A 15,699-nucleotide genomic window follows, 5' to 3' on the forward strand; every position below is an offset into this window, starting at 1 on the left:
AAGCATTAATATCTACAACTTCTCACTATCAAACCCAGGGGAAAAAAATTACCAGTTGGACTTAATAATATTTTCTTCTCTAACTATATTATAACCATTCAAACTGATGCATTTTCAGGTTGAATTCTTGTGGTGAGTTTAGACCGTTATATTTTTCGTTATATTGTATTTCCTTTCTCCAAAAGCTGTTTAATAGCTTCTACCCTGTTGAAAAAAAAATCATAGAAACCATTAAAAGGTCCTGATGGTGTCCAATAGTGTCTAATGGTATTCGCTGTTTTCCTAATGGGTCGATATCACAGTGTAATAGATTCTAATACCATATGGTTTAGCAGGTGTTCTGATTTCAGATGGTTTCCAAATGGGATCTAAAGGTGTCCTACAAGAAACTAGTGGTCTCTAATGGTAACCATTAAGCCATTTCCCATTAGAAAGCAAGACCATCAGGTTTTAATCCTGATGATTCTAATGGTCAGCAGGGTAAACAGTCCTGTTCAGCCCAAAGTTGAGCCTTTGCTGTTACCCAATCAGAGCGCTGGAGGCGGGGCTTGACTGAATACGGGTGGGATTTAAAATAACGACCGCTACGCCTGTTTCTGTGATATCGTGGTTCCAGCGTGAAGCCGCTTCGGGCCAGGTTGTGGCGCTAATTCTGTAACTATAACCAACTGTCTATCTCCAACTGCACTAAAGCGGAGAAGCAGAAGGTTGTGTTGTGCTCAGCAGTCCACGCCTCCGCGCTCATACAGTGTTGTTGGAGGAACAAAACTGAACTGTTGAAGGTAGGAAGCTGTCCGACACTTTAACACTCACTGTTCTTCATTCACTCTCAGACAAACAGCTGGAGACACATTTGAGTTTAGAAGATAAGATTTGATGGGTTTAAAATAGATACGTCAACACAGAAGCAGCGTATAGTAATGTGTGAGTAATGTGAGCTGATGGCTCCTTTTTATTCCTCCTGCATTGCTAATTGTACAAAATCCTCCAGCAGCCGGATCGCTGGTGCAGCACAGCAGACGCCCAATTCTGATCCATCTAGGATTAACAACCTAATAACCGATCAACTATACAGGCTTTAGTGATTGCGGTGCTGTTCATTGCTAATTGTTCTCTGTGTAACTGTTCCTGCTGCTTCAGGTCGTCCTGCAACTTTTTAAAAGACTGCTGGCTTCTCTGTTACCTTTCTCGTCATCAGTCTGAGGAAAATCTTGCATTTTTCGCCGTTAGGTGTGATTCCATGAATATTACAGCTGTATATTATCAAAACAGTTTTGCTGACCATGACGTCCAATGTCTTTCCTCGGGCGACCTGAGAACTTTAGAAAGCTCCTTCACCTTCGCTGTGATTGTTTCTTGTTGCGTGAGATCTTCCCAGCTGATGGCAATGTCTTTCATATGACACTAGGTGCAATTTGCACAAGAACATTTTAGCAGCATTAATATGAAGAACTTAATTTATTTTATTTTTTAACTGTTACATATGTATAGTTTAATAGTGTCTGAATACTTTTCTCTCTCCATTTTTTTTGTCGTTTATGTTTATGAATACATACTTTTTTGTGTATTTATAAGATTAAGTTCAAAAGACTTTACCATTACCTGTTTTAATTTTAAGTGGCTATATGCAGTGGAACTTTATTAAATAACAAAAACGAAAGTGTCCTAATACTTACTATTTGAGTACATTTTTCCTGTATGGGTACTTTTTGGAAGAGAATTAAATCATAATTCTTTTACTTGAGTTAATTTTAATGAAGTACTTCTACTCCCTTACTTTCTTTTTCAAGTTCAGTCAAGAGATGACACGGTTTTTTATATATTTTTTTTGGTACATATCTTTTTTTTATTGGATGCTTGGCAGCTAACATTACAGTGTGCGAGTTAACATTAACAATATGGATATTCCATTAACGTTCAACAACCCACCCCACACACACACACGCAAAAACTGTTGCTCTAAGAAAAATGAAAAAAAAAGTAAAAAAACAAAACAAAAACACTGTCATGATGTATGTGATGAGATATGCAACAGACAAAAATAAATAAATGTAAGTTAAAGAAGATGATTTAAGTGCATAATGTGGTTAAGCAATTAAATAATGAGAATGGCTTTCTGTCAGAAATGGTCACTTTATGGACAAAAGTGGTAACTGCTGAAAATAAGAAAGGAGATAATTCAAATAGTTCAATGGGACAGGGGTCTACACACATCCCTAAGAATTCTGTTTAAAAACTGGACCAATAAGTAATAATTTTTAAGTTTTGGGTAGGACCAGAACATGTAAGTGAGATCAGCTGGAGCTAGTAAGCACCTGTCACAAATAGGATCTATTTCTGGGATGTATTTGGAAAGTCTTGTTTTACACAAATGTTTTACACATTTGATTGTATAAAGATCGAGATGAGCACAAGAAGACAGATGACTAACTTCAAACCTAGCTTTTCCCCACCAGGTATCTTGGAACACAATTCCCATCTCATTTTCCCACAAACATGTGATTGTGGGTCATCCCCCTTGTAGTAATAACTGTTTATATAATTTACAAATAAAAAAAGTTTTTTTTTCCCCAAAATATCATCCAGTAAATCTTGAGAGAGTAAGTGAGACAAGGTTAAGCAATGACTTTTATCAAATATACAAAATGAAACATGGCAAAATAAATGATTATAGGGCAAGCCAAACTTAAGATAGCTGATCAAAACTGGCAAAAGTGTCCCCAATAAAAATGTGAGAAATGTCTAGTCTATTCCAAAAACCAAACACAGAGTCAATCCTGGAGGGGGTAAACTGGTGATTACTGAGTAAAGGTCCATTTAATGACATATTACCAAGTTTAAAGTGTTGGAATAACTGTGTCCAGATTTTAAATGTAGATAAAACCACTGGGTTTGAAGTACACTGCCTGGCAGATAAAGGAAGATGTGAGAACATCAGAGCTGGAAGGGATAAAGTCTTGCAGGAATTTGCTTCCAGTTTACACCAGTCTAGTTCAGGTTTATGAATCCAGAATAAAGCCTTCTGTAAATTTGCTGTCAAATAATAATATCTTAATTTAGGAAGGCCCAACTTCCCTGTTAACCTGGGATACTTGAAGAGTACTTGTCCTGACCCTAGGAATTTTTCCTGACCAAACCTGACCCTAGGAATTTTTTCCTGACCAAATAAAAGACAATATAATCTTATCCATCATAATAAAGAAAGCTTTTATTGAAAAAAAATAAAAAGGCATTAGAAGAGAAAAAGAAATCTGGGCAAATATATTCATGTTAACAGACTGTTAAAGAAAGAGGCAGACCACCTTTGTAGGTCTGCTTTAACCTGGTAGATTAACAAAATTATTCTTAAACAAAGTAGTTTTTAGTTGCTAGTTTTTTATTGCTGAGTTTGTGGACTTGGGTAAAAAAAAAAAAATAATTGATTGGTTATCCCCCACATTCATCAGAGGCACTGACTGGATGCTTTAATGTGGGATTATTAAAGAGGAACATTTTAATAATACAGACTTTACAATGTTAAAAAAAAATAAAAAAAACACATCAGCACTCAGCACTACATCATTGTACTGTACATAAGTCAATTTTGATAAAATGTCAGATAGAACTTTATAATTCTTGGTCCAAGATTTATTGTGGAAGGTGGAGGAAGCTGATGGTGTTCACCTGTGTGTTGTTATCGCAAACCTACTTATGTCTTTTCTCAGTAGGCAGGCGGAAACTGGGAGAGACACAAGGTGAGCTGAGCAGAACTGAGGCTGAAAAGTCACAATTGAAGCAGTTCTTATTTTGTTGTACAAGCTGAAAAGCTTAAGTGTTTGTGTTGTGGAATAAAAAGAAAGCTCTGTGCATCTATACCCTGCTCCCAGTGTCCTCACTCCTTCCAGCACATCAAAGCATTGTTACAGGCACCCCTCACAGGCAGTTACTGACATTCATGTAATGCAGCCTAAATAAAAAAGAATACATACAAATAAAAACATGCAACGCCCAAACATCGCACAGAAGGGATTCTAGGCCATTGGGGTTGTAACACCCCAACCCTGAAGAATATATGTCTGATGTTTAATACAGACAATAAAGAGAAATACAAAACAAACACAGTCTGGCCATAACATTGGCAGAATGTTTCTTATACAGCAGTATAACTTTATGAACCCCTGGTCAGATGAACTGTTTTGTTGATTTCCTGAATGAAATGTAACATCTGCATGGAATAAACTTAAATATAACGTATTTCTACAAATTTAATTGCAGTGTTACCATTTATTGCTTAATTTATATTTATATATTTATAAATATTTGTATAAATATATATTGTAAATTTATATATTGTAGGGGGGAAAAAACCCCAAAAGAATGTGTGAAAATGTGTGAAAATTTGGGCACCCTCAGAGTCAATAATGATTGTCGCTGAAGTGATTGCATCACTGTTCCCATGCCAGCTAAATCTTCCTGCAGGTCTTTGGCAGTGAGGTGGGGGTTCTGCTTTGCATACCTGACCAGTCTACAAGCAGTTTTTTTCAAAGAAAAACGATATTTCTTGGTCTTGCAGAGCTTGTCTTGACTTCAATTATTGTTCTTGCCTTTCATTTCTTAATGCCATTTCAAATAGTGGAAGTTTATAGCAGGAGCTATTCAGATATATTTTATATTCTCTTGCTTTGTAAGAGTCAGTCTTTAGTTTCACGTCCTCAGTCAGCTGTTCAGATGAGCTCACTGCTATGAAGTGTAAGCATCCTAGGATGTTTGAAGGATCACATGATTTATTATGCTCAGAAATAGGCTGTACATCACTTGGATTAAGGCCTAAAGAGTCAAATAAGCTGTGAGGGGGGAAAAAAAAATTTAATGCATGCAGCAAAATTTATATTTTGGCTCCTTAATGTCCTTGTAAAGCAAAGGATAAAACATACTGAGTTTGGAATCCTTTTGTTAATCACAGGGTCAGGGATCACAAATCCATCTCCGGAGTTTCCAATATGGGCATGACTACAGAATGACGACACACCTTCAGTGGTCTATAGTCTGTTTGAAAAGATTCATTAATAAGTATTAATATTTTTCTATGTCTGTTGGAAGTTTATTCTTTCTTTACACTTTATGCCAGTTGCTGTAAGTGGAAGTTTCAGGATTTGGATCAGACTACTTTTGTTGCATTTCACATTGAGTTAAAATTTTCTTTTTTCTTTTTCCAGAAACATATGATGTCCTGTTTCAAGTCTTAAATGTGCTTCTGTAAACACGTAAGGACATTCCACAAAGTGGAATGCTGCTGAAAACAGGTGACATATAAGAATATGGCATCCAGAAGACATTCCGTTACTCAACAAATGTCATCTGGTACCCTCCACATGAACACATCTGACAGACGAACACAGAAGTGCAGCAAGGAGAAAAATCACTACTGTTCAGAATGTGGGAAGAGTTTTACTCAACATAGTCATCTCACACAACACCAGCGCATTCACACAGGAGAGAAACCGTATCACTGTTCAGAGTGTGGAAGGAGTTTTAATCAACAGAGTAATTTCCAACAGCACCAGCGCATTCACACAGGTGAGAAACCGTATCACTGCACAGAGTGTGGGAAGAGTTTTAATCAAAAGACTCATCTCCAAGAACACCAGCGCATTCATAGAGGACAGAAGCCATATCACTGCCTGGAGTGTGGGAAGAGTTTTAATCGTCAGAGTCATCTCCAACAACACCAGCTCATTCACACAGGAGAGAAGCCGTATCACTGCTCAGAGTGTGCAAAGAGTTTTAGCCGTCAGAGTCATTTCCAAGAACACCAGCGCATCCACACAGGAGAGAAGCCGTATTACTGCTCAGAGTGTGGGAAAAATTTTACTCAACAGAGTAATCTCCAAACACACCAGCTTATTCACGCAGGAGTTAAACCATATCACTGCTTAGAGTGTGGGAAAAGTTTTGCTCAGCAGAGTTCACTCCATCGACACCAGCGCATTCACACAGGAGAGAAGCCATATTACTGCTCAGAATGTGGGAAGAGTTTTACTCAGCAGAGTTCTCTCCAACAACACCAGCGCATTCACACAGGAGAGAAGCCATATGACTGCGCAGAGTGTGGGAAGAGTTTTAATCGCCAGAGTCATCTCAAACAACACTGGCGCATTCACACAGGAGAAAAGCCGTATTACTGCTCAGAATGTGGAAGGAGTTTTACTGTACAGGGTCATCTCCAGCAACACCAGCGTATTCACACAGGAGAGAAGCCGTATTACTGCTCAGAGTGTGGAAAGAGCTTTAGGCATTCAAGTACTGTGACAACACACAAGTGCACTAAGAGCAGTGGTGGAAATGGGCAGTAATGAGTGTAACCATAACACATTCCAAAGTCTCAAGGGAATGGTGGTTCCAGCCTAGATTTCAAACTGTTTTATTGTTGTTTCACACTCTTTCTGAAACATGAGCATGAAAATGAAATCTAATTTCCTGTGCTGAATACCAAGTCAAGCCTACAGCCTGGTCACCAATGGGAAAAAGTGGTACTTCAGATTCCCCATAAATTTAGTTTAATTTGTAATATACATTGAAAACAATCGAGAAGCTGCAACAAAGGAGATATGACTCGGAAGACTGCAACAGTGAAGTTTTTGCTGTGGTGGGCAAGACACTGCAAGACATCAAGCTATCTGAGTGATGTACTGTGACCTCTCCTCAGTATGGCCTATTCTTACCTGTTCTATGTGGCCTAAAGTTGCATACAGGCCAAGCTACAACTCATCCATGAACTTCGTATCACTATTTTCAGAGACTTTAAAGACTGTTGATGCGCTTTGTGACACTTGGAGAGTGATTGTTCCCTAAGAAGCGTGCTGTGACATGAGATAAGGACTTCTGTGCCCATCTCCAGTCTATCCTAACAGACATGATTGTTGTCTATAGTATTTCGACTAGTTGGAACTGGGTATTTTCATTATTGTAGAACTGAGTGAAAGGTGACCATTTGTGGACATTTACCGAGAGCGACTCTTGTTGACAGTAGAATGTGCATGAGGGACACATGAGTCTTTTGACCAAATCTCACCAATGGCACTGTTCAGGTATGTTCCAGAACCAATCCATGTCTGCATTATAATAATTTTGATTTGTACTGATGAGTCAAAATGTGTATGCAATTCTATATGTAGATGATCTGATTTACATATAATTTGCATAAAAGTATAACTACTTATTTTTTTTTAATTCACTGTATGCTCTTCATTGTTGTTAGTTTTTGGAGTATATTGCATCACAGAAATTATGAATAGGTGTTTTTTTCATTTCTTAATTTTGATTTTAGTCATGCTGTGGTAAATTACCCAACTTTAAACAAGCTTAAAATCTTAAACAGTCTTAAAACTGGCTAGCAATACAGCTGTTTAAAGTATTCTGCCATGCTATATAACATAACGTCATCTACTTCAGAATCAGAATCACTTTATTTTGTTATGTTACACATACAAGGAATTAGTCTTGGGGTGGGCACACATATATCATACTAAACAGACCAGTCCACAGATGATAAGAAACATTAAAAAGAAAAAAAAAAGACAAATAACAATGAATTAAAATAGAACAAATAGAATATACAAGAGATTAGTTATAAAAGAGCTAATGTGAAAGGAGCTAAAGAGATGAATATGTAATATGTAAAGGCCCTTTATGCAGAGTCAGAGGAAATACACTATTATTTACAGTAATAGGATGATATGAATATTTGTACAGTTGTATAAATAAGCATTGTGGTTCAGAGGAGTTATACAGTTATACATTAAGGGAGGTTTGTTGTATGTATACAGTGAATATGTGCTTTATCGTTTCAACGTTATGTTCATGTTGTATTTTTTAAGGAAGTTTGTATTTAATATGCTTGTATTTCTTTTGTACGAAGGTAAGAAGTGAGAGAAGTGTTAAATGAAAGAGCCTAAATCTGTAATTTGTGTTCATCACTTTTCTCTGTGTCAGTATCACAGCAAACAAAAAGAAGAAACACTGTAGTGATTGATAAACTGCATTCGCAGTAAGAGTTTGTTTTCTTCTTCCAGAATGGTTGAGTTGTGGATGTGAGTCACACATAAAGAGCTGCAGTGGTGAATGTTGTTATCTAGCTCTCTTTCTGACTCTTTTTGCTCTTGTACAGTGTGCAGATGCAGCTCTGCAGCATTGTTCACTTCAAAAGCACCATTTATTTCATTTAGAGACTTCTATCAAAATAAGTTTGATGATAATAACAACTAGACTAAGTTAGCTCCTTATCTAGTGACCTGTCAAACAAATTATGCATGAAGCAAAAATAATTGAATACTACAGTGCATCCTATTGTGCTTTTGTGTAGTTCTATATATACTCGCATATATCACTTCACTTTTTAGTATTTAGGCTATTCTGGTGCTTCTCTCAGCTACCCTGGAATAACTGTTAATTTCACCTGAATTGCTCCAGCCTCTGAAAGGCTGCCACTTTCTTAGAGAGGCAGAGAACTATAGAAGTGGTTCAAATGCAAAACCTTAAAGCAGAGCAAATTTTTAAATACATTATTGTTCAAAATTACTGTTTTCAATAATATAAAGGAATTTAGCTGTAGATACATATGCAAATTCTGATTCTGATATGATTGCTGTACATCTTCATACATTTGGAAACCTGTTAAACCTCTTTAAATGTCCCCAATCTACAGTAGGTTTTTTTAAAACTGCCCATTCACTTGAACTAGACACCTGGCATCTTTGCTAATATTAATAGAAAATTAAAATTTTGCGGGCCTGACGTAGCCCATGGGCCTTGTGTTTGACACATGGGCTGCAAAACATCGAAAGCGATGTAAAATATCCAGAATCCATTTCATTTGCAAAGCAATGATCAAATCTTGATCAAATCCTAATCAAATCCTGAAACAGATGCTGAAATCTGATATAAATTACCACAAACAGCTCATTATAAAAAAAAAGTAATATCCAATAACTTCTGGTTTGTGTTTCAGATTATTTAAATCAACATTATATAAGTAATTAAATCTATTATGGGGTGAGTGGGTTATGTAAGAAATATCTGGAATATTTTCAGAAACACAGTGCATTTTATTTTTAGTTGTGTGCAAAAGTGCAACTTCCATTAGTTTAAAAAACAAATATGTTAATGTTTTAATTGCTTCATTTAAAAACACCACAGTTAAATACAGGCCTTTGTTTAAGTTTTTTTAGTGTGACTTCAATTTTTCATTTCAAAAGCGGGATTAACCTTAGTTAGGGACTTTTATCAAAATCAGTTTGCTGATGATAATAATAGACACACTAAAGGTGCCCTCACATGAACACTCCCTCAAATCGTAATTTCTGGTGGGAAATTTGGAGATAATTTTGATACCAGAGTTCCCGAGTTGAGGTGACCTGCAACCTTTCAACAAGGCGGAGAAGAGGACAGGTTTAATATTGGATGGTACATAATTCCTTATTTATAACAGTGTAACTGTTGTTAATGGTTGTTTGTACACATTATTCTGTAATCTATGTGCATTTAACTTGATATAGAACATTGCTATTTATCATTCTGTCCATAGCAAATTGACTACTCTTCCGATAGAACGGTGCATGTTATTAATGTTATGTTAGCTCACATTTTGGATGCAATGTTTACTTTGTGCACAGCTGCGTTCCCTCTGCATTCCCACTTCTCTCCACCTCATACCAGCAACATGCATCAGTGCTGTGTATTGTACATCAGTGTATTGCAAGTTTATTTTGACTTTACCCATTTATTAACAAAATGATATTGAGTAGTCAAATTGAGAACCACCCTGGTGTCTTCCAGTGTATCTATGAATTTTAATTAAACATTTGAACTCTTTCTTAATAGACCTCATGTGGCAGCATTTGATCAAGGAACATTCAGATCTCCCTCTCAACCTAGCTAATCTGAATTCTAAAGTAATAATGGCCAGAGAACAAAAGCAGTTGTTTTGGCAGGAAATGGCGACTAAGTTGAGCAAACGGTTAAAGCATTAATTTCAGATGGACAAAGTCGCTAGGAAGTGGTCAGTGCTGGAGGATGCCTATAAAAAGGCCAAAGATACCAATGACTCAACAGGGAAAGGGCTCATGAAGTTCCAGTTCTTCAAAGAAATGAACAAACTTATTGGGGGGAATTATGACATTGATTTCCCTGTTGTATGCGCTGCAAAGGAAGTATAGTTAGGTGCCCAGAGGTCATATATCAAGGCACATCTGCAACAGTAGCCCCCATTGCATGCCTCTGCTGACGAAGATCCATCTTCTGCATAATCCAGTTCCAATCCATCATCCTCCGACTCCGAGAGGTCAAGTCCTTCACCTTTGCCACCTCCAACAACTGACAACATGCTCAGTCTCAAGTGCAAAAGCAAGGCACAAGAAGACAAAGCACAATTACTAGCTGTTCTGCAAAAGTGTGAGGAAGCAACTCAACAAAGACATGATGAAATCATGGAGCAAATAAAATCAACAAATACCCTCTTTGAAAGAATGATGAAGTCATTCCACAACAACTGAAGATATGGGGTTGGCTGTGAAAGGCCTGAAGGTGTTTCTTAATGTTGCAAGTTTGTTTTAAATGTAAACCTTAGGACTAATTCATGTTAATTTATAATTTATTCAGTAAATTGTATGTACTAAAGATACTCTATTTTTTCATTAAAGAGTTCATAAGTTAATGAAAGAGATCTTATTATAAAGACTTTATATATGTTTATTAAAGACACTTAGCTTTTTTATTAATGAAACTCATCTTCATGGAAAAGAAATACTGACACTTTCTGAAGTTTATACAAAGACTGTTGTTTGAGGAAATATCCCTGACTTTAAACTTTTTGACCTTTCTAGGTTTATAACATTTACACTGCAAAGCTAGAGTGGCACATATGTTTGTACAAAATATTATGCTTGTTAAAAGGAAAAAATGCAGCCTTTTAGCAAATATTATAGCACTATAATAGCCTTATAGCAAATCCACACGGAAAAAAAAATGACAGGCTTAATAGTTGTGTTATTGTTTAAGTAGAAAATAATTCAACACAATATGTAATAATCAATTTCAAACCAAACTTATCATATAAACATATCCTAAACATATTCAATACATTGTTACGGTCATCAAAAATGGAGGTCTAGTTATAATTTACAGGTGAGAACGAACCTTGCATCCACCATTGTTCATTTTGCTCCGACAACACAGCATTCGAACGTGACGTACTCCTAATTCAGACTTCACAAGTGGGAAGCAGGATCTTTAGTTTAGATGCTTAACTAGTGGGTTAATACTACTGTACTTCATACTGTAGGAGCTTTTGTGTTACTTAAAATTCAGATATTATTTCACGGTTCTTATCTAATGATATAATAAACTTTTGGAATTTAGTTAGAATAGAGATTCCTGATCAGGAATTAAATATATAGAGAACACAGGGCCAATTCATTTTAATCCTGAATTTATTCCTTTAAAATCTGAATTAACTTTAAGTTTAATCTTAATCATATGACTCAACCCTAAATATTTCCTATTTATGATCAGTAATCTCCATATAATCTCTAAATATACTAATAGATATAAATATCTTTTAGTATATGAAAGAAATTTACATCTATTAGTATATTTATATCTGTTTATATCACATGATATCACATGATCACATGTTTATATCACATGATTACATGATAGATATTTACATCTGGGAACTCTTTACTTTACAAGACTTTACCAGTCATTGTATGTGAGATATAAAGCTTACATGTTTGTGAAAACGTATCAGCAACTGACAAAGAAAAACTATTTATAATATTTGCAGCTTTAGTGATGAAACTACTGCAAACTTTTTGGTCCTTGTGAAATAAAAATGCATTTAAGCGTACTTTTCAAAAGTGTCTCATATAAAAAGTAAATATTTTAATGTTTACACTTTAAACATACTTTTTGCATACCAAATATATTATTTTGGAACAACTTGTGTATTTATATTGTAATTATGATTAAATATATATTAAATGCAAAGTTTTGTGCTTTGAGTGCTTTTTTTGTAACCATAAGTTATAAACATGTACTGATGCACTTCAGTACTACTTATTGCAACTAAAATGCACTTAAATGCATATTAAATCATATTTCAGTATCACTAAATAAACCTAAATACATTCAACAAACAAAGCATGTATTAATGTATACTTAAAAGCATGCATTTATGTGTATACTTGAATATATTATATTGGAATAACTAAACACAGCTTATAAATACTTGTGTCTAATTAAGTCATGCTGCAATAAATCTTCTTTGCCTACAAGTGATTTTCTGTTCTAAACTGGAACAACCTCTGCTGCAATGCAACTTAAGCAATTTCTAAGACACAAAGACACAGACACATAAAGCATATTTTAAATGTATATATTCTTGGATGTACCAATACCCAGGTTCAATTGCTAGTATGTTTCACTGTGTTAAGAAATACAGTGATGTAAGTGTATTGCTTTACAGCATACTATATAATACTTTTGAAGTATATATATACTCATGCATTTAAAAATATACTTTTTAAAGATATATATCAAAGTTAACTTAAGTGTATTTTGTTCCCATAAAATAAATGCAATAAAAATGTACTATTTGTATTCTCTATATATTTCATGCACACTATTAATGTACTTAAGTATGCTTCTTTTTTGCATGGCTGGTCTGCAATGTAAGATAAGAGCATCTTTACATTAACTCCTATTTTGAGTTGTTTTTGAAGTATCACTAATGCTACCACAGGAGTTATTCAGTATTCTAAACCAATGGTTAAAAATGGGGAGAGGACAGGCCACAGCAGTACCTGAACATGCCCACTGACCATTCTGACTGCAACAGATACAGAGTTAAAGAAAGGAATGCATGTTATAATAATGGCCCTGTTAAGTATATATTATTGCTTACATTATTAGAAAGCCAAGGCAACTCACTCTTTCCTGGGTCTATTAGGCAGGAAAACATTTTTTGCCTCCTGGAGTTCCAGCGTGGCATGTCGTGAGAATCTAGCAATTATATGATTTTCTCTTCTCTGTAGCATAGATTTGTGAGAGCTGTTCCTAAATTTAAAAAATAGAGTTAATATTTTTTTTATATTTTTTGTAATGTTTTTCTTATTGTCTTTATTCATGTTATTGTTAATGTACATGTAAATACCACTATTACCTTATTTTGTTCATTGATTGGGAACATTGACACAGAGAAGATGTTCTGTGTCTGAGTGTTACTGATAACTTGATCTGTACTTTCTGGAATTTTGGACTGGTTTCCAGATTGTATTTGATGATAGTTGATAATTACATGATATTCAGTTATTAGAATACATAATATATATTCTAAAATTAAGAATTATCCTTTACATTCTTACCTGCTTTACCAAGTAGCAATGTAATCCTACATGTATGAGCTCTAGGGAATGCTTCTTTTCTTGATTTAAGAAGGTGTTATTTTACTGTTGGTGGGGACATTCAACAGAAAAATTTGGAGGAGGAGGAGGGACGAGACATCAGATGAAGTGGATGACTCTGGAATGGAGAATGATGTAGAGGAGCCTTCTCGAAGAAGGCATCACTCAGAATCCAGTGAGGAGAACAGGCAAAATGAGGTAATGCCACACCCAAACGGTGTGATTGATGTGCCTGATTCACTTTGAGAAGTGCTTTATGGCATCTCAGTGATAAACACATTTGTTCAAGACAGACAGTGCCTTCTAGTGACAAATACTAATCTGCAAATTTTTTGAAGACATCAGCGGTAAACATACTCAGAAGCTTATTACTGATATCACGTTGGTTTAATGCTGTATTTTGTATTGTGGTTCAGATGTGGTTTTGGGTGTTTTTTTGTGCATTTGGCAGGTTTTGAAATTTTTTTGGTGGTAATCTATAGAATCAATCTGGCAACACTGCCCGATGCTTGGCCATGGAGATGGAGCTACACTGAGTGAGCAAGCCACGTTAGCAGAGTCGATATGGAGTCTTGGTTTAGTGTGGTCCTATTTTCCATTCATTGTTTTATTACACCAAAAGCATTACTACAAAACACAACAGCACACTGTTAATATAACCTCTAAGCTGCCTACTATCAATGTTATAATTATATCTGTATATTTATCGATATATTTTATCTATATAACACACATCAATAATATACATTTTGTTGTACCAAAGTCCATTTAAAATATTGTAATTCTATCACAAGCTGTTTAAATAAAATGGGTACTAATATGATATTATTAAACTCTGAATATTGCTGTCTAGGCACTCTAACCCAGATAGAAGACATTTCTGGAGCAATTCTGGCTTACATCTGCGAGTACTGGTTGACTTCTAGAAGATATTAGACTTGTAGGCCAGAATTGGGCCAGGTGCTGGACAGCTATGTATGATTTTGACTCCTATCCACTTTAAGGGCCCACTGTGGCATAAAATGTTGGCCCAACAATGTGGATGAAGGAAGAGGTCCACAGCACAGTTAAGTTGCAGCAGATTTGTGCCTGGTTGATTTACACCTCAGTACTTTTGGCCCAAGTCTGGCATGTCATAAGTGGCCCACCCAGACAGCAGACACTTCTGGGCCAATTCTGGCTTACATATGTAAGTGTTGGTTGGCTTTGGGATAGATGTTAGGCTTGTGGGCCAGAATTGGGCCAGATGCTGGACCTATGCTTAAGGCATAGGCATGTCTAGCCCTTTTTTAGGGGTGCTCAAGGACCCCTTAATTGAGCCCCAGCATCTCTAAAAATAAGAGTAAAAAGTGTTTTTTTTTTTTTTAAAAGGAAGTTCTGGTCTCATTGGGTGAGCTCTTAGAATCTTAGAATCGCCCCTGGTTTAACGGCCAAATCTGGCATGAAAGATGTGGCCCACCAGTGTCAATGAACGAAGAGGGCCAGACCTTTACGTTGCAGCAGATGAGTGCTCAGTTTATTTATGGCTAAGTACTTTTGGCCCAAGTGTGGCATGTGCCAAGTGGCCCATTACTGAAGTTACAGACAACAGCTTACGCTCATCATTTAAGAGTTAAAACCCTAATTTAATGAATTTTCCCACCCAAGTTCACCATTTTTTAATGGGCATGTGATGTGTAAGTTTAGTTCAGTGAGATTGACTATTTCAAATTCTAGGGTTGCAGTATGGAAAATTAGATGATATTCCTTGTATGTAACATTTTGAAATAAACTGGTTCTGATTCTGGTGTAGATGACATTATGGGAAAGAAAAAAAGAAGTTTATTAGGATATTCCATCTATTAGGCTATATAGCACGGTTAAATACCTTAAATGACTGTATTGCCTGCCAATTTTTGCTAAAGAAAAGTAGGAAGCCCTGCTTTTGTTGCCTCTCAGAAGCTAAAGCAGGGTAAAGCTTATCTAGTGGTGGAAAGATTTACCACAGCACGACTGAGTTAAAAATTTAAAAATGTATGAAAAAGACCCATTCATAATTTCTGTGATGTAATCTACTTCTCTAAAAGACTACACGGTGAAGTTCAAAAGTATAGATCAAATTCAATAGTTTTTCAGGTTTACACAAAGAACATAAAAGGAAATATTAATTAAAAGAATAAAAATAGAGAAAAATTAAGAAAATAATCTCAACAGGTAAGCACATTCACAAAAACTTGACTAAACCAAAAAGGGAGGGGACAGAGAAGAAGAAAAGACAGTG

The 15,699-nt window shown here is 35.7% G+C and overlaps 2 protein-coding genes across 3 annotated transcripts in view; one reads left to right on the top strand and one right to left on the bottom strand.

The window, feature by feature from the left end:
* Window positions 1-15,699, bottom strand: part of LOC118827255 (zinc finger protein 239-like) — a 76,772-nt gene that overhangs the window by 26,791 nt on the left and 34,282 nt on the right. The window contains exon 4 of the mRNA XM_036598546.1: window positions 6,676-6,696. Coding sequence (XP_036454439.1) covers window positions 6,676-6,696 — 21 coding nt within the window. The remainder of the gene's footprint in view (window positions 1-6,675; window positions 6,697-15,699) is intronic.
* The window catches only part of LOC118827256 (zinc finger protein 501-like), a 30,378-nt gene continuing 15,010 nt past the window's right edge, over window positions 332-15,699 (top strand). The window contains exons 1-2 of one of the 2 annotated variants that reach the window (XM_036598548.1): window positions 332-782; window positions 5,196-6,271. In XM_036598548.1, the coding sequence (XP_036454441.1) occupies window positions 5,298-6,271 (974 nt within the window). In that variant the 5' untranslated portion in view covers window positions 332-782; window positions 5,196-5,297. Of the gene's footprint in view, window positions 783-3,713; window positions 3,735-5,195; window positions 7,904-15,699 lie in introns of those variants that run through there. The other variant, XM_036598547.1, reaches the window with a different exon arrangement.

The sequence above is a fragment of the Colossoma macropomum genome, unplaced genomic scaffold (assembly GCF_904425465.1).
Source record: "Colossoma macropomum unplaced genomic scaffold, Colossoma_macropomum, whole genome shotgun sequence".
Taxonomy (NCBI): Eukaryota; Metazoa; Chordata; class Actinopteri; order Characiformes; family Serrasalmidae; genus Colossoma; species Colossoma macropomum.